Raw genomic sequence first — 19,847 nt, forward strand, 5'->3', positions numbered from 1 at the left:
TCCAGCTTGGCATACAACTGCTGCTCCCGCAACCGGAGCAAGACCCGGCGCAAATGGGTCAAATGCAAGGCATGGTTCGGGGAATACACTAAAATGTCATCAAGGTAAATCACCACAAAATGGTCCAACATGTCCCGGAACACGTCGTTCATCAGATGTTGGAACACGGCCGGGGCGTTGGTGAGGCCAAATGGCATCACTGTATATTCAAAGTGGCCGTAACGCGTGCCAAACGCTGTCTTCCACTCATCCCCAGCCCGCATCCTGACCAAATTATACGCACTGCGCAAATCGATTTTGGTGAATACCGTTGCCGTCCGCAACCGGTCCATGAGTTCAGGGATCAAGGGCAAGGGGTACCTATTCTGCACTGTGATGGCGTTAAGGCGGCGATAGTCACAGCAGAGGCGAAGATCGCCTGTTTTCTTTTTCACGAACAAAACAGGGGCCGACAAAGGGGACTTGGATGGCCGAATAAATCCTTTGGCCAGATTCTTGTCCACAAACTCCTTGAGCGCCACAAGCTCCGGCTCGGACATGGAGTACAAACGACCAGCCGGGAGCTTGGCGTCAGGGAGCAGGTCAATGGCACAGTCATACGTACGATGTGGTGGTAGCCGATCCGCCTCCTTTTCGTTGAACACATCGGCGAAGTCCTCGAGGCAACGGGGTAATTGAATCGCGGGAACTACTGGGCCTTGGGCTGCGCACACATGTCGGTGATGGTCCACGCACTGCAAACTGGAGAAGGTGACCAAGTTCTGAGACCACACCACCTGTGGGTCATGTGCACGCAGCCATGACAACCCCAACACGAGGGGAAAATGAAGCCCCTTGGTAACATAAAACTGTAGGGCCTCCTCATGAGTTCCGATGCACAGCCGCACCGGCAGGGTCTGGAAACGGATGGGACCAGCCAACAACACCCGCCCATCGATAGTCTCCACAGTTAATGGCGGGGTAACAGGACAAAGGGGCAAGGAATGACGTTGGGCAAAGGCTTCGTCTAAGAAGTTCGTCGTCGCCCCCGAATCCACGAGGGCCAACGCGGGGTAAGTCCGAGTCCGTTGCGCGATATGCAAGGTCACCGCAAGCGTCAGGTGTCGAAACGGTCCGAGTTCGGGAGTCGTGGAGTCAGACGAAAATGGGAGCCCCGCCCGACCTAGTGTTGCCACCAAGCCGGGCCCCCCTCGTTTCCCGATCGTTCCGGCGACGGGGGACATCCAGACGAAGGCCCCTCCATCGGAGAGTTCAGGGCAGGAACGGGAACACCAGGGGTTGTCGCCGGTAACTGCACAGGGGACGCCATGGGAAGCACGGGAGGGCTGTAGGGTACAGGAACGACGGCAGCCACGGTACTCCGCCTCTTGTGGGGACAAACGACAGCAAAATGTCCCGGGGCCCCACAATAGAAGCACAACCCAGCTGCCCGCCGACGCCCTCGTTCCTCCGGGGTCTGTCGGGGTCGGGCGTAACTTACGTCCATCGGCTCTCCGGCAGCAACACGATCCATCAAGCGTGGAGGCAGCGCTGGTGAAAAACGTCGGGGCGCAGGGACCGGAGCCGGGGTACTTACGGTTGGCAACCCCCGCCGCGAAACAGGTGTCGGCGGGACGCCTGACGCACGGGGGTTGGACCGTCCCGCTCGACGGACTTCCCTGGCCAACAGCCTGGCCTCTATTGCCAAGCAATGCCGCTCCAAACCGTCCAACGTGCCGGGCATCACCTCATGCACTAATGCGTCCAACATCGTGTCAGATAGTCCATCCTGAAAGGCCTCGATCAGGGCAGCCTCATTCCACTGGACTTGCCCTGCCAGAGACCTAAAGTCAGCCATATAGTCCACCAGGGGGCGCGAACCCTGGCGTAATTGCTTCAGCGCCCGCGTGGCCGTTTGTTCCTGCACCGGGTCCGCAAATTGGTGACGCAGCAAGTCACAAAAAGCATTGTAGTCCTGGAGCAGCGGATCATCCCGGGCCAGGTACGGTGCCACCCACGACGCTGCAGGGCCAGCCAATAAACTGCACAGAAACGCCACCTTGTGGTCATCCCCTGGGAAGTGCACCATCTGCGCGTTGATAAAAAGCTGCACCTGGCTCTGGAATGCGGAAAACAGCCGCCGGTCCCCCCAGAACTTTTCCGGCATCGCCACAAAACATTTCCTTCTGGGCACAGGGGCTGGAGGTGGTACCACAGGTGCCGCCTGGGGTGGGGCCGCCTGGGACAAAACCTCCACTTGACGTTGTAAGAACAAGACTGTCTGGGTCAAGTGAGCAATGTCCCCTCGCAACTCTGCAAAGACAGCCTGCATGTCAGCTGCAGCAACATCCATGGTGGCAGGCAAGAACAGGAAGCCGAAAAACAAAAGATGTCCAACCAGGAACCAGCAGCAAAGAGCAAGGAACAAAACAACCAAACCACCCCTCCAAAATGAGCACCAGGTGTCTGGTGGTTGGTGGAGTTTTATTCTGTTCTGTCTGGGTTTTCCCAGACCTCCACACCCACTGAAAAAACAGCCAGACACTCTGGTAAAATTCAAAAGTATTTATAACAGGAAAAAATAAGCACAAAGGAAAACCTGTCTTCACAGCGGACAGGTTTCAGATACATACAACAGGGTCCTGATGTCCAGTCAATTCCACAAGCTGCTTGCTGGCACCCCCCCCCCAAGGTTTCAAGAGTCCAAGGCACAAACCAAGATTGTAGCCACCAAAGTTCACAGTCAGGTCTCACAAATCTCCAAGATAAAACTCCACAAGCCAGGAAGGGAGGGGCCGCCTTTTATCCTTTCCCCAGAGCACCACACCCAAACCCAGCTGTGACCTCTAATGCTGGAAATACCTAGCCAATTGCGTTCTTCTCTCGTTCGCTCTCCTCTGTCGCATATTGATGAAGTCACTCGCATCGTCCCCCAGGGACTCCAGGCTGCTTGCTGAGGAGAGCTCCCCCTGGTGGAACTCTGGCTGTCCTTCTTCTCCAGCCTGGGATTCTGCTTCCTCGTCAGTCTGCAACTCCTGGTCCTCCGCCTCTCCCTCTGAGCTGGACACCGACAGCAAGTCAGCCATTCCCGGAGGGGTCCCAGGCTGAACCACAACACTATCCCATTAATAAATCACAACAAAAACATATAAATTAATTAATTAATTAATAATTAATAATAATTTATTAGATTTGTATGCCGATTCTCTCTGAAGACATGCTCCAAAATAAAGGAGAAATACACAACCCCCAAAATTGTATATATATATAAATAGCAACACTTTTGGTTTGGGCAGCATATGGACATATCTCATTATATTAATTTGCATTAACTGAATAGAACACATCCATTATTTGATCCTGAAAAAGATTTAGTTTAAGGGTTTCTGTTCTCCATCTAAAGTATTATGTATACATTAAGTTAAATCAAGGTCAGGGTAATTTTTCTAAATTCCATCAAGATAAATTACGGTAACATACCATTAACCCTCCCACACAAAAACAGTTCACAATAATCTAAAAATATATCATTTAATAAAACAGAACCCAGTTACTATTCCTTCCTTATTAAATTTTCTTTCTTGTTCATCTCAGGTCTCAGTAAAATGATGTAGCATTTGGGGAAAAATATACACCCCAGTAACCCAGCACTGGAGGATAAGATAGAAAAGATCTCCACAGCTACCATGTATTTCCCTTTGGTGCTCAGGTAGGTTGGAACAAATGACAGCCAAACGCTGCAAAAAACCAACATGCTAAATGTGATGAACTTGGCTTCATTGAAACTGTTAGGCAGTTTCCTGGTTTGGAAAGCAATATTAAAGTTGACTATAGCTAGGAAGCCTATGTATCCCAAGACAGAGTAAAACAGGATCACAGAGCCTTCATTGCATTCCATTATGATTTCTCCCTTCACTGAATGTAGGTCTGTATCTGGGAAAGGAGGATATGTATTCAGCCAAACAATGCAAATTCCCACCTGGATGAAAGAACCTGAGATGACAATAGAATTGGCCAGTCTTCTTCCTATCCATTTCCTCAATCCAGAGCCAGGTTTAGTTGCCACAAATGCCAGAATCACGGTCATGGTTTTTGCCAATACAGATGAAAGGACCACTGAGAAGGTAATGCCAAAAGTCATTTGCCGGAGAAGGCAAGTAATCTTTTTAGGCCTGCCTATGAAGAGGAAGGAGCAGAGGAAGCAGAAGAGAAGGGAAAGGAGGATGGTACAAGTGAGACTCCAGTTATTGGCTTTGACAATTGGAGTCTCTCGATGCATCCAAAATATTCCAAGCACAAGGACTGTAATCAAAGAGAAAACAATAACCAATGTAACAAAGAGAATTCCCAAAGGTTCATTATAAGAGAGATAGGTAAACGCTTTGGGAATACATTGATTTTGGATGTTGTTGGGATATTCATTTTCTGGACATTTCATGCAGACATCCACATCTGGAAAAAAGAAGATATATTTCCAACAAACCCAATTCTCTACCAGTATAGAATATAGAGTGTATAGTTGATGTTAGTACATGTTATATATTTTGTGAAGAGAGGATACCAATTATTTTTAATGATAAATCATACACCAGTCTCATAAAGTAAATTTATCAAGTAAAGAGCTTTCATTATGCAAAGATAACATTGTTAAAAATCAAAAGCAAATAAAAGTGTTTTTTATCCCCTCTCTTCACTTGTTAATTGAGATGGTTACTAAAACTGTAGATTCTTAAGTATCTTCTAGTTTGGATTAGCAATATTTGGAGTTTCAGAGAGAAGTTTATTTTATATATATATATATATATATATATATATATATATATATATATATATGTCACATGGGTTTTTTTGCTGAATTTGAAAATTAAGGGAGACTAGGATAGATCTATTTCGGCCTTATTTTGGCCTCATCAGCTAGCCATACCCTCGGTGGGACTTGTACCTGCAACCTTTGCCTTGTAAGGCAGAGAATTAACCTCTAGGCTACAGTATCCAATCCCTTCAGCTCTGCACCAGGGAAGGGTTACATATTTTTGTGTTGAATCACCCTGGTGTATTGAAGGAACATCACAGCTCCTATTTTTACCTCTCGGCTCAACCTAGGGCCATTTCCAAGGCAGTTAATTTTATTGATAGCTGACAATTCTATCTGTATGTGTCACATGTTTGGGGGTTTGGGGTTTTTTTTGGCTAAATTTGAAAATTAAGGGAGACTAGGATAGATCTATTTCAGCCTTATTTTGGCCTCATCAGCTAGCCATACCCTCACTGGGACACATATATACCAGGGTGATTCGACACAAAAATGTAACCCTTCCCTGGTACAGAGCTGAAGGGATTGGATACTGTAGCCTAGAGGATAATTCTCTGCCTTACAAGGCAAAGGTTGCAGGTTCAAGTCCCAGTGGGTATGGCTAGCTGATGAGGCCAAAATAAGGCCGAAATAGATCTATCCTAGTCTCCCTTAATTTTCAAATTCAGCTTAAACATGTGACACATATAGATAGAATTGTCGGCTATCAATAAAATTAACTGCCTTGGAAATGGCCCTGGGTTGGGCCGAGAGGCAAAAAAGGAGCTGTGATGTTCCTTCAATATACCAGGGTGATTCGACACAAAAATGTAACCCTTCCCTGGTACAGAGCTGAAGGGATTGGATACTGTAGCCTAGAGGATAATTCTCTGCCTTACAAGGCAAAGGTTGCAGGTTCAAGTCCCAGTGGGTATGGCTAGCTGATGAGGCCAAAATAAGGCCGAAATAGATCTATCCTAGTCTCCCTTAATTTTCAAATTCAGCTTAAACATGTGACATATATATATATATATATATATATATATATATATATATATATATAACATCAATATATATATATATATATATATATATATATATATATATATATATAACATCAATATATATATACATATATAACATCAATATATATATATATATGAATGATGAGGCAGCAGCCATCTCGATCACCGGAACATAGAATCTTTAATAAAACCACTTAGTTTTCGTTAGCGTGCTGCTAACTTCGTCAGAGTATTAAAATGCCGTGGGAGACAAACACATTTATAAAGCACCAACAACGACTTAAAGGGGATAGGTCACTAGGATTGGATAAAGCCCCCAACAGAATTCCCCAGGTCAGGCATAGAAACCAGCTAAATGAGGGTGGGACAACCCCCAACGAGAAACAAGGGAACATACTGGAGCAATACGGAGGTAGAGGGGGAGGGGCACAATGTAAGTCTAACATAGGGGACAAGGGGGGTTTAGAACAGTGTAGACCTAAGACGAGGACATGGGTAAAAAAATTGCAAGAGCAGACATGTACCACTATAGAAAGTAACAACGACAATGGGGGGGAGAAAGGAATACCAAACACCTCCGAAGCATTGCCTCATAATTCCACCCCCTCCCTTGGGGAGGGAAAGAGGCAACAGACACGAGTAAAAGCGGTAGATCTCCCTTCAGCCAGCAGGATTAAGCCCACAATTAGGCTTACCGCAGAGGGGAGGGAAGGGTGTGGCCCGGTGACGCGAGCAATGAGCAGACTGAGTAATGCTTTATAAATGTGTTTGTCTCCCACGGCATTTTAATACTCTGACGAAGTTAGCAGCACGCTAACGAAAGCTAAGTGGTTTTATTAAAGTTTCTATGTTCCGGTGATCGAGATGGCTGCTGCCTCAGACCTTAGCTGCCTTCCTTCTATAAATACTGGTGGCTGGGTGTGGTTTGATGGCTCAGCAATTGCCTGCTGTGTAGAAACTTCCTGGTGAGTCAGAGGGGTAACAATTGGGGTCGTTGATGTAGCTGAGGTATGCTGATTAGTTAATGGTTGTAGATTAGGCGTGATGTCCTGAGTAGTTAGAACTTGCAGGCTGCTTGATTGCTTTACAATGTGTGTCCTGAGTCTGGTTTCTGTGGCTGGGATATGTTTGAGAGCTGGTTTCCAGATGTCTGGTAAGCGAGAGGTATCATCCCGCTTGTTCATATTTTGGGGATATGCAATATATATATATATATATGCAATATATATATATGCAATACCACAGCTGTGTTTGCCCTAGAACAAGGACAGAAGCACCAGCCTGAAGATGACAAGTGGGACCTCGTCAAAACGTCACCAGAAATCTCTGAATCCTATATATATATTTGCTGTGGTTCACATGGTTTCCCTAAATAAATCAGAGTTCTGGACTGGAATTTTGCTCAGTAAGCCAAACTTCTTTTTGTCTTACCTATTCCGCCAGAGATCTGTCCTTCTGAACAGGTCACACAATCATAGCAACAAAATTTCTCTCCTTCCTTCTTCTTTCTGCTGGAGCCTGGGTAGCAGTGATCATTGCACACAGAAAGAGGAAGCACCTGGAAAATAACAGGCATGAGATAGGGGTAAGTTCCAATTATTTTTACTACCGGTAGTAAAAATATTACTATGGGTGTGGTTTATTTTGTGGGCATGGCTTCATGATCATATGACTGGGTGGGAGTTGTTTGGCAGTCATGTGACTGGGTGGGAGTGTCTTTGTGGTTATTTGACTGGATGGAGTTACTGAGTGATCACGTGACTGGGTTGGCATAGCCAACTTGACATCACTCACATCAAGGGTTAGGGTTAGAGTGCCTGGCTTCTCCTTGCCTAAAAGGCCTCAATGAGATACAATTTCCCTGTCCATTTATTACCACTGAAAATCCAAAATATACTATTTAATCCTATGTATTTATACTATATATGTACATGCGCAGAAAATATACATTATGTACTATATATATTGTATGTGTATGCACACACACACTCTTCTAAAACTACACATTCAATTTCACTTACTGCATTTGGAGTACAGATGTTCTCCCCTAGCAACCAAAATTTTGGGCTCAATTGTGGTCATAAGTCAAGGACTATTTCTGCCCTCCTCTGCATGGCAGCCTTGTCCTAGTAAACCTCTTCTCCTTTCTGGCAATTTTCAACACTGTTAGAGGCATCAAAATAATCCAGACAATTTAAGGTTTCCTGCTTTTTCTTTCTTCTTTCTCTTTCTTTTTTTCTCTCTCTCTTTCTCTGTCTTTCTCATTCTTTCTCTCTCTTTTTCTTTTTGAAACAGAAAATATGTCCATTGATCATCAGGCATTCTTAGAGCTGCACCATTGATTAGCTTAGAAGGATAACTTAACAGCCACTTACAATAAGCTCTCAACTCAAACTCCATGCAACTGGGGACCCCCCACACCCGATTTTGGGCCTAACAAGCCTCCTTACATCTCCTGGGAGCCAAAAGGGGCACAAGGGGTCAAGAGTGGGCAGCAGGCAGGACGGAGTGGAACACAGTTCCACCAGTGGAAATGTATTCATTTATTTATTGGATTTGTATGCCGCCCCTCTCCAAGGACTCAGGGTATCTCACAACATAAATGAAGCCATAAGTCCAGCTCCAGCTGACAATCCCATCCTCCTCCTCCTCCTTGGAAAGTGGCAAGGAGACCAGCACCAGCAGGAAGTGAAGGGGACCCATTTCCTCCCCCATCTTTCCTCAACAGCTAACTGGCATCCATTCACCTAGCTACCCAGCCTGAAGCAGGGAGTGACCCAGGAAGGAGAGTGTGGGAACCGTGAAGCAAATTGTCATGCCAAAGAGCAACACTGGTGAGGCTGTAAGTCGAGTACTTAACAGTTCACTTGAACGATGATGATCATTCAAGCCACTCTCACCTGGTCACATGGCCGGCAAACCACTCCTACCCAGTTATGTGACCATCAAGCCACTCCCACAAAATAAGCCACACCCACAGTGTGGCAGTAAAAATTTTGGCTGCCCATTACTGCAAGGAGTGCTGCACACCACGTGCAGCCTGTTAAAGCCCTAGCAGGCCTTCCTACATCTCTCTGGAAGCCAAAAGGGAGTGGGGGATAAAGCACTTCCCCACAACCCATTTTGGGCCTAGCAAGCCTTCCTACATCCCCCTGGGAGCCGAAAGGGGCATGGAGGGACCCTCCAAGCAGGGGTGAGTTCTAGCTTACCTCACTGCCAATTCACTTGATTTCCAGCTGCACCATGTTAAGCCAAAAAACACATGCACAATGCCAGAACTTGGCTTCTGCTCATGTTCATAAGGAAAAAAGTTTAATTTTTTTTAAAAATTAAAAAGATGGCAGCACCCACAGACCCGGCACTTACCAATCCAATTTGCTGATGTCATTGTGACATCACCAGTGGGTTGCTACAGGTATGGGTGAACTGTTTCAAACTGGGAGGAACCCACTCCTAGTATGAGAGAATCAGAGAATAAAGTAAAGCAATAGTAAAGCTTTCCAAACAGGACCCCACAACTAGGAGAAAGAAGCGGGAGAAAATGCAAATGAGGAGAATTAAGTTAAAGAGAGGGAAATGGCATTTACTTCTTTGGATGTTCTAGCAGAGGACCTAGAACGGCAGAAAATTATGTTTTCATGGGATCTGACAGGTTTTTGAATTAGTTAATCTTCCCCCCCACCCTGAAGATAAGCAAATGCAATCCAGAGCCTTTTGCAGCCAGACTGTTTAAAACCAGAATGTGGTGCTACAGATAGTCCCAGATATCCAAACAGAATGGGATACAGAATTTCAGTCATAAAATACTGCAGTTCAAAATCAAGACACTGTGTGAAATATTCAATTATTGCAATCATTTTTATGGTTGTAAAGTGAATCACATTGTTAATTTAGTTGCATATTCATTAAGAAAATTTGCCAAAAGGGCACTTTTCCTTTTGCTGGTAACTAGCTATAAATTGTGCAAATCAGGGTTATGTGACTATTGGACACTGCAACTAAATCTGAGCCAGTTGCCATGTGCCAGAAATGTGATCATGTGACAACAAGGAAGGCTGCAATCTCTACTATAGGACAGATCATAAATGGCTTTATTTCGATCCCTTGTCAATTTGAAAGGTGGTTAAATAAACAGTCATATGTCTAGGGAAGTATTGGGCAGCCATTTATGGTGCTACCCAGAAAGTTCTCAGTGGCTGGCATGGGTGCACATGCTCCTGACACATGCATGTATGTACCCTGCATGAGATTTGGTTTTTATGCATCTGCAGAAACAAAAAGCCAGTGATTTTCACCAGGAATCTGTCCATCATGTTGTTCCCGGACCATTTGCACTGGCCGGACGGCATCCCCACCACATGAGGCGAGGAGCCCATGACTGATCTAGGTCTATCTGTAGTTCCATTGGCAAGCACATTGGAAGCATTCGTGATAAACCTGCCATAGACATACTACTCAATTGTGTATATAGAAAATGCTATATCTCACCAGCTTCAAATGTTACAAAAGACTGAAATGTCATTTTCTTCAATTGTTGCCATTTATTTGACAATGGCTCCAAAGAGTGCTTTTACTTCTACTATTAGCTGACAATCTGCAGCTCTTTCTCACCTGGTTAAAGCTTCTGTGCCATACAATTTGATTGTCATCAAGAGTTAATTCTTTGCCTGGTGGAGCCCAAGATTCCAATGTTCCAACCTTCACTCGAGAAACAGAATTATTGGGGAAAGTAATCCAGTTTATAACATCAAAACCTGCAATCAGTTGTCTGTTTTCATCAAATGTAATAGTGTCTCCCATGCTGTTGTTGAATACGATTCTTTTCAAGGCAGAATTGAGATATATATATATATATATATATATATATATATATATATATATATATATATATATATATATATTATACATAAAAGGAAATCAATTAACAGCAAGACTTTGTAATCATAACAATTGCATAAAATTATTTCAAGCTGAACTAGCCTTCTTTGAAAATGCAAAGGAGGATTGAATGTACTTCAAGTCCTTTGATAAGATGTCCATAACTGCTATGTCCTTACATCCTTTCTAACACTAAGTGAGAGAGACTGGTCTAATCTCACCAATTGGCTTTGTATATAAACAGGAGTAGAAGTCACATCTCCCAATATCTAGTCTGTTAGATTAACAAAATGATTGCCATTCTATATCTTGCATACTTTACTTTCAGCTCATAAGCTCATTTAGAGCCATGGAGGTGCAATAGTTAGAATGCAGTACTGTAGACTACTTTTGCTGAGTGCTGGCTGATTGCAATTTGGCAGATAAAATCTCACCAGTTTCAAGGTTGACTCAGCCTGCCATCCTTCCAAGGTTGATAAAATGAGAACTCAATTTGGGAGGCAATTGGGTGACTCTGTAAACTGCTTGGAGAGGGCTGAAAAGCACTGTGAAGTGGTATATAAGTCTAAATGTTATGGTATTGCTATTAATTGTTCACCGTTGATCCTTTTTAACCTGTTACATTAGCTCCAATTTTTCAAAATATCAAATATAATTGTGCTCTTCAAAGCAGATATTTATACTATACAAATTATAATATTTGTTATGATAAAAAGAATTTCCAGGAACATGGGGGAAGTTAACTCACAATGATTTATCTAATTAGAAAACCCACAATTATTTGGCTGTATACAATATGAATTAACTACAGAATATATTCTCAAAAAGTGTTTTTCAAATTCCCCAATTAAGTGGCCAGTCTTCATTGACATATATGGATTATCTATATCAGCGGCTCTAGGACAGTTCGCCTCCTCCTGTTGTCCGCAGATCTTTGTTCTCCAGCCTTCTGCCTTGGACGATCGGGCTCTGCTTTTTCTCCCTCACTGAAAGGCCGCTAGCTGTTAGGCCCACCCTTCCATCACAAAAAACCACATTCACCCCCAGCCTTTTAGCCACATGGGATACTTTGACACCAGCCAATCAGAGTTGTGCTTACAAAAAGTTAATTTGGGAATGAAAGCTCTCCTGCATGAGTGGGAGAAAGGAAGAAGAATTTGTGTTCATTTCTTAGGGAGATGGGGATGAATTTACAGAATTTTAGAAAAGAGAAAGAGGGGAGAATGTGCATGGAGATACATGGAGATACATGGAAAGGAAGACAAGGAAGATGAGGATGAGTTTGCTTGAACAATTTTAGAAAAAGGAAGAGAGGAAGAGGGGAAGGGACCTCTTAACTCGACTTCTGCACCAGGCACAAGGACACATCTCAGGAAGAGATTGTGGAAAAGGAGGAGAGAAAGGGGTGGGTGGGGAATGGAAGCAGAGCCCAATTGTCTGAGGTGGAAGGCTGGAGACCAAAGATCTGCGGCCAACAGGAGGAGGCAAATGGTCCCATTCTGACACCAGAGGTTTCCAAACTCTGGGCCTTAATCAATTACTGGATGGTGAGGGCAGGTGCAGCTCTATTTCCACAAGCAATGGGAATGCGTTCTTATGCATGAAGCCCACTGCTCAGACACATGCACAGATGATAGTTCCTGCCACTTGTGGAAGTGGAACTGTACATCTGCTGCACGCAAATCCATTTCCTCTGCCCCCTCCCCAGTTAACAAAGACATAAATGTTGGGGACTATTGATCTACATTTAGTAACTCAACCAGAACTTTTCAGAACACAATTTTATCTTTACTGCATTATGAAACTCCAAACGACATAGAAATTTAATCTTAACATGTTGTTCTTTTCCATGTCAACCATCTCACTTTATTTTCTATGGTTCTTAGATTCTAAAATAAATTAACATGTAAAACTACAGCTCTCAGAGAAAAGAACAACAGCCATACCCTGTATAAAGGTTTTGGATCTAATAAATTCTCTAGAATAGAAGAACAGAATCCTAAACCAAAAATAATATTTTTAATTAATAGCTATATTTATTCCCAATTAGGCAATAAAGATCCCTACAATTCAACCACTAATATAAAAACTTTTATTTGAAAAAAGAGAAGTGTTTTTATTCAACAGAATTCATTGGTATAACAGTTATGTGTAAAATTATTACAATATTGGGATTCAAACATTTTTACTACTGTTTCAGTAGGCATGGCTTGGTGGGCGTGCCATGGCTTGATCGGAATGGCTTATTGAGTGTGGCAGGGGAAGGATACTGTAAAATCTCAGAAGGAGGCAGAAAAATGAGGGAGGGACCAGCCGGAGGTTGTATTTATCAGTTCTCCAAACTATTCAGATTTCTGCTACCAGTTCTCCAGAACTGGTCATAACCTGCTGAATCCCACCTCTGCATCATTTCCAGGAGCTTTATGTGTAAAGCCCAATATATGATGATACATTTTTTTTAAAAAATTATGTATTAGAAATAAAATAAATACCTGCCATGGTTGTAAATCCTGAAATATTACTTGCTCTTTTCCTAATGCATTTCTACGTATAGATCTGGATTCGAGTAAGACATGCAAAGAATGCACCATGACATAGACAGCATTATAAATGTTGTAGCTGTGTCCACTCATGCTCATTTCAAATAATATACTAGGCACACTCTCCAATTTCTCATCCCCAGTACACAATACCTTGTTATCTTCATTTATACTAGAAATGTGTAAGGGGCAGTCAAATGCTTGCTCCCAAAAATTCTGAATGAAATTGTCTTCTCTTGCCCAAGATGGCCTTACACTGTGAAGAAATTCTTGAAATCTAGGGGGCTCTTTTGACCGAACTGCAAATGACAGAGCACCATAGAAACTCTGTATATCCCATAGTCTCTGAAAGGACATTGATTCAAAATTCCAATGAGATGTAACAATCCATACTTTACTCAAAGGTGGCCATGAAAAAATAGATGCTGCAAGGATGATCATTCTCAGATTTTCCATAGCTGGAATTAGGGCATAAATTAAACACACTTTGACTTTATCATCCACAAAGAGTTTATCATATCTTAACTCCACTGTAATCAGCTGAATATATTCATCTATATATGCCTTCCTTGGGGTTCTACGTATGAAAGCATAACAAATGTTGTTTTGGGAAAGCAAAGGTTCAATTTTCTGCAGAAACATATCCCCATAGTCATCATCCACAGCCAGGATCCCAATCCAATTCCATCCAAAATGCTGAAGTAATTGAATAACCCCAATGTATTGATTCATTTCATCTGGAACCATTTGGAACAAAGATGGGAACAGATTTTTCTCACTATGTACTGATGTAAATGTTCCATAGGCAAGCTGAAATACAACACCTAGCAATTAATCAGAGCCATTATTTATTTATTTAATTTATTATTTGGATTTCTAGGCCTCCCTTCTCCGTAGACTCAGGATGGCTTACAAAGCAGGGATAAAAGAAGTATATAAGAAATCCAACAGAATTTCCCGTTTTGGTGTCACGCTGCTGCTGGGAAGCTTTCGGTTTCTCTGAGGCTGTTCCAACATTCTCAGCATTTTTTTGGCTATCCTCGACCCGTAGAGCCAGTGATCAGATAGGGAAATCCCCAGTGCACCCCAGGGTAGTCAGCAGGCTCATTGGACAGCGAGGAAACTCCCTGGTCAGCATTCAAAGAGATTGTCCCTTTGGCCAATCTGGAAACATGACACTCTGACTTCATCAAGGAAGCTGCAACAAACGACTAGAATACTTTTGGAGTGAAAGGATTAAGAGTGTTTGGGTTTGATCGATACCTGTGGATTGTAAATAGACATTACCCCCTTGTTTTTGTTTTGGCTTTTGGCAAGTGATTGCGCTGGACCAATTAAAAGGCAGCAATTATGATTGTGTTACTGGCAAATGGTGGAAGAGGTCGAGCAGTAACAGGCAGAATAGGCAGAACAAGTGAAAAGATTTTGTATTGTTTCCTGTATTAGATTTTGCTGGACACTGTGCTAAAAACAATCACAGCAGCAGAGCAGTAACAACAAAGGGTAAAAGGTATTTTTGAATGTGTTGATGGTGAGAGAAAGTTATTTTATTTGGATAGATTAACCTATGTGGATTGAGTCGGTGACAAGTTACAAGATCGGAGATCTTCACCTTTATTTTCCACATTTCTAAGTTTACTTTCATTTTTATCCCTACCTCTCTGTTTTTTATGATTGACTGACTTGTGTTGGTGTATCTGTTGGTTTCCTCACCAATTGAAACTTATTGAAATTTATAGAACTTTATAGAACTTGACTGAACTTTAGGACTATTGCATCAAACAAAAGAAGAAGAAGAAGAGCAAAAGTCCCAGAAGTGCTGCTGAAGCTCAACGAACATTTACTTGAACTTTTGTGATTAAAAAGACTACATAATAAATTAACATCAGGGTCATAACTATAACCATACAGTGGTACCTCTACTTAAGAATGCCTCTACTTAAGAACTTTTCTAGATAAGAACCGGGTGTTCAAGACTTTTTTGCGTCTTCTTAAGAAACATTTTCTACTTAAGAACCCGAGCCCAGAAAAGGTTCCCAGGAAATTTGAGAGCGGCACAAAGGCCTGGCCAGTTTCCTGCCATTCCCCCTTGAATCTCGGCCATCTTGGGCTTTTCTGGGCTGCCAGAGGAGCCTTTTGGTGCTTAAGAAGGCTTTGGTAGTCCAGAGAGAATGAAGCATTTTCCTTCTCTGGGTGCTTGGAGAGGGAATAAATCTCTGCCAGTGCACAGAGAAAAGAAATGCTCCCTTCGCTCTGGGCAGCTGAGGAGGTCACCACATTGAAGAAAAGGCACCAGCTACAAAGCGAGCGAGTGAGAGGGGAGCCTTTCAGCATGGGAAGGAAGAGGTGGCAGCAGCAGCCAGTGTATGGGAGGCAGTACATGGGAGGCCGCCTCGCACTGGGTGTATTGGAGGCGCGTGCTCCTGCTCGCCGCCTAAGAGTCCCTTTTTTTCTTTTTTAAGCCTTAAAGTTTTGGATTTTTTTGATCCCCCTCACCTCACCTTCTTCCTTCGGCAGTGACTCTCCTTCTCCTCTTCTTCTTCCTCCTCCTCCAATCCAAATTCTGAGCTTTTATTTCTTTCCTAATGGGTTTGCACATATTATTTGCTTTTACTTTGATTCCTATGGGAAAAATTGCTTCTTCTTAAGAATGTTTCTACTTAAGAGCTTGGTCATGGGACAAATTTAGTTTGTATGTAGAGGTACTACTGTATAAATATATAAATTGGAGATTTGAATAATAACATATAATATTTGGTGCCTGCTTTAACTTTTGTATCTTTATATTCTTGAGTTCTCTCCCTTTTCTTTTCTGCCTTTGTCCTATCCTTCCATTATTTGTAATTACAGTAGATAAGTTTTACAGTCACTTTATTGATTACTACTGGTATTGTTATTATTGCTATTATTGATTACTATTAGTGTTATATTCACTTAGCTATAAATATTCCATGGGCCTATGGAATGATTTACATGTTGATAGATTGATATATAGATATATTGATAGATTGTATACTATTTATAATGCTATTTAATACTATTTATAAATTATTATAATTTGTCAAATAAGTAACTTTTTAGATCTCTTAATTCAATTCAATCCCTCAAACTTTTCTTGATACAGCTATTTAATTCAAATATCAATTTCAATTAATTCAATTCAATTAATTTGAATTCCTTATTAGGATTTTTGTTTATCTCCATATCTTCCTCTTACATCCTATTGATACCTACGTTGATCCTATCCTATGTCTATTTTTAACTAGACCCTAACTTTAACAAATTTTACCTTTAACAAAACTTTATTTTTCAATTTATATTGATTATGACTATGCTACCAGGGTCCAGATCCAGACTTAAAATTGGACAAAATATATAATTGAAATATACTCCTTTCAGTGCATGATCAAATTAGAATAAGTTTGGAATATATTCAAAATGTCATCCTCAACTCTAAATACAATAACCAATGATTGGAAGAAGGCACCACCACAGCCTTCAACTCCAGCTGCTCAACGTAACAGGGAAACACCACCAAATGAAAAAACACCAACTTCACAAACTGCACAAGCACCATATACTATTACTCTAGCCTCACTGCGAGAAATGATGATAAAAATGCAGAAGTCGATAGATCATAATTATAAGGCAATGACAGGTAACTTGGGTGTAATGAAGGAGGATATTAAAAGAATAGAAGACCATGTAGGGCATCTTGATGGACAAATGGAGACTGTTCCTGGGATTCTCCCTCAAAACCACCAAAAATTTAAGAAAATTGAAGAATCAAATGAAAGGATGGAAACACGATTGCAATTCATGGAATGTAGAACAGAGTACATTAACAAAACCTAGAAGAAGCAATAATAAATTTAGAACTTGAAAACTCAGTGTTCTTCTTAATATTCCTAAATGTGACTGAATCAGACGAAAAAGGTTTACCACAGGTAATGTCAGAAATACTTGTGACTCTTACAAATAAAACACCTCAAGAAATGACTCAGCAAATTGATGAAATATATAGAATCCCTATGGGCTTTGCAAGAAGACATTGATTGGCTAGAGAAGTTCACATCAGATTTACTATCTGATCAGTAAATCTGGTTTATAATTTTTCACATCAGGTTTATAATTTATCGAAGGAAAACATGGTAACTTACAAAGGTAAAGAAATAACTGTACTCTGTCAAATCCTGCAATGTGTACAAGAAAAACAAAAAGCATATCAAACCTTAGCTACTAAACTAAACAGAAATAGAATCCCATTCACATGGTTAATCCCTGAAGGCATGCTCGTAACCTTGGTCGATAAAAAATATAAAATTACCTCCATAAATGATCCAAAGATTTTTATGATCAGGTGATTAAGGCCGTTGATGAATAGAACCCTAAAGAAGATGATAGGAAAAATAAAGGCAGCGTAGATGAACTTAGTTCAGATGACAATCTTTTAGATAAAGAAACTGGAACCAAACTAACCAGAGACAACCATGGAAGCGAAGGCCCGACTACAAGAGCACAGACAGAGGCAAGGAAGGAAAAGGGAAGATAACTTACAAACAAATCAGTAACACAATGAAATTAGACTATTCTCAGCCAATATTAATGGACTAAATTCAACAAAGAAAAGAAAGAAAAATTTTCACAAATTCTCTCACATAATATATCTTCAGGAGACCCATATTACAAAAAAATATGGTACCACTTTACATTCTGCCAGCCTCGGGGAAGTCTTTTCCTCCCTAGCACCAGTTAAAAAGGGGGAGTAGCTATCTATGTTAAATCAAAATTAATTCCAAAACTTATGTATGCAGATGAAAACGGCCAATTAATAATTGTACAAATCATGATAGGAATTTTTAAAATTACAATTGTCACAAACTACACCCCCTTGATAAAGCAAGCCACATTCTATGCTAATCTAATCTACATAAAAATATTAGAAATAAATCTCACAAACTTTATTATAATAGGAGATTTTAATGCAATCTCTGATAAAAAGAAAGATTATAAAGGTACAACTAAGACCAAAATAAGAAAACTGGTACCAGCTTCCTTTGAGCAGCTATTGGCTGAATTTGCCTTAAAAGACATATGGAGATCACACAATCCTGATGCTAGAAAATACACTTTTTTCTCCCCTCCCCATAAATCTTGCCCAGCTGCCCCGAGTCTGCGGAGAGGGGCGGCATACAAATATGATAAATAAATAAATAAATAAATAAATAAATAAATAAATAAATAAATAAATAAATAATGTATAGATATGGCTTGGACCAATACAGAAATTTTACATGAAATAATTGATATACAAATACTTACAAACTCTTGGGTAGACCATAATCCGATACTGGTGACATTGAGAGTTTTAAGCAATAAAATCCCCCAAAGAAGGACCATGAATCAAACAATTATAAAAGAAGAACAATTCCAAAAAACCACTACAGCGTGACTTGTCCTGTTTCCTTCAGATAAATAATGATGGTAGTATATCTTTTCAAATTGTATGGGATACATTAAAAGCATATACCCAAGGGATTATTATTATTATTATTATTATTATTATTATTATTAATTAGATTTGTATGCCACCCCTCTCCGTAGACTCATGGCGGTGCACAGCAGTAATAAAACAATTACAATAACAAATCTAATATTAAGGTTTAAAATAGCAATTTTACATTAAAAAACCTAAACAATATAAACAAAATCAAAATAAAATACACATGCTTAATATTAAACTACAACATTTAGAAAAAGATCTTCAACCCCCCCCCCCCCCCCAATAATACTGTTATCTTTGGAGAATTAAATACTGTCAGACATGAAATAAATTTAATGACCCAAGAAGAGCTCTTCCATAAATTGAAAACTGCCAAACAAACATACTTTGGATCAGCAAATAAAACCAGTAGATGGTTAGCATCAAAACTTGAACTTCAAAAAGCAGATAAAACTATAGAAGCTTTATACGATAATTTTGGAAGCCTAAAAACAAAGATTAATGATAAAAAACAGATTATCCAATTATTTTATCAGGAATTATATGAAAAAGGAGAAATAAAAGAAGAACTAATTTCAAAATATTTTAAGCTAATTGAACTAATACCAATAACAGAGAAATACCAATGATAAAATTACCTTAAATGATAAAATTACTCTTTTAGAATTAAACAACACAATTGCAAAACAAAAAAACAATAAAACTCCAGATCCAGATGGGATCCCTTCTGAACTTTATAAATACTTTCAGGACCTCTTTGAACCCATAATGTTATATATATATAATGAAGCCCTTAAGGAAGGTAAACTTCCAAATTCATGGTCCAATGCATACATAACACTAATCCCTAAAGAAAATAAAGACAGAAAATATATTGAAAACTATAGACCAATCTCCCTGCTTAACACTGATTATAAAATTTTTGCTTCTATAATTGCCGAAAGATTTTAAAAAATTCTAAATGTTATAATACATCCTGACCAAAATGGCTTTCTTCCCCTGCGAAACATTGGTAGAAGCACAAGAACAATTTTTAACACTTTAGAATATTATAATAAAAATACCAGCTGCTTTGATATTTGTTGATTTACAAAAGGCTTTTGATAGCTTTTATTGGCAATACTTTACAA

At 40.7% G+C, this 19,847-nt stretch overlaps 1 protein-coding gene across 1 annotated transcript; it reads right to left on the reverse strand.

The window, feature by feature from the left end:
• Positions 1-3,532: 3,532 nt before the first annotated feature.
• On the reverse strand, positions 3,533-14,498 carry LOC139155315 (vomeronasal type-2 receptor 26-like). Its single transcript, XM_070730435.1, has 5 exons — positions 14,478-14,498; positions 13,167-14,024; positions 10,408-10,635; positions 7,228-7,354; positions 3,533-4,431 (listed from the first exon to the last, which is right to left on the reverse strand). Exons 1-5 carry the CDS (start codon positions 14,496-14,498, stop codon positions 3,533-3,535), a joined length of 2,133 nt encoding a protein of 710 aa, XP_070586536.1.
• Positions 14,499-19,847: the final 5,349 nt, after the last annotated feature.

Source organism: Erythrolamprus reginae, unplaced genomic scaffold, assembly GCF_031021105.1.
Source record: "Erythrolamprus reginae isolate rEryReg1 unplaced genomic scaffold, rEryReg1.hap1 H_1, whole genome shotgun sequence".
NCBI lineage: Eukaryota > Metazoa > Chordata > Lepidosauria > Squamata > Dipsadidae > Erythrolamprus > Erythrolamprus reginae.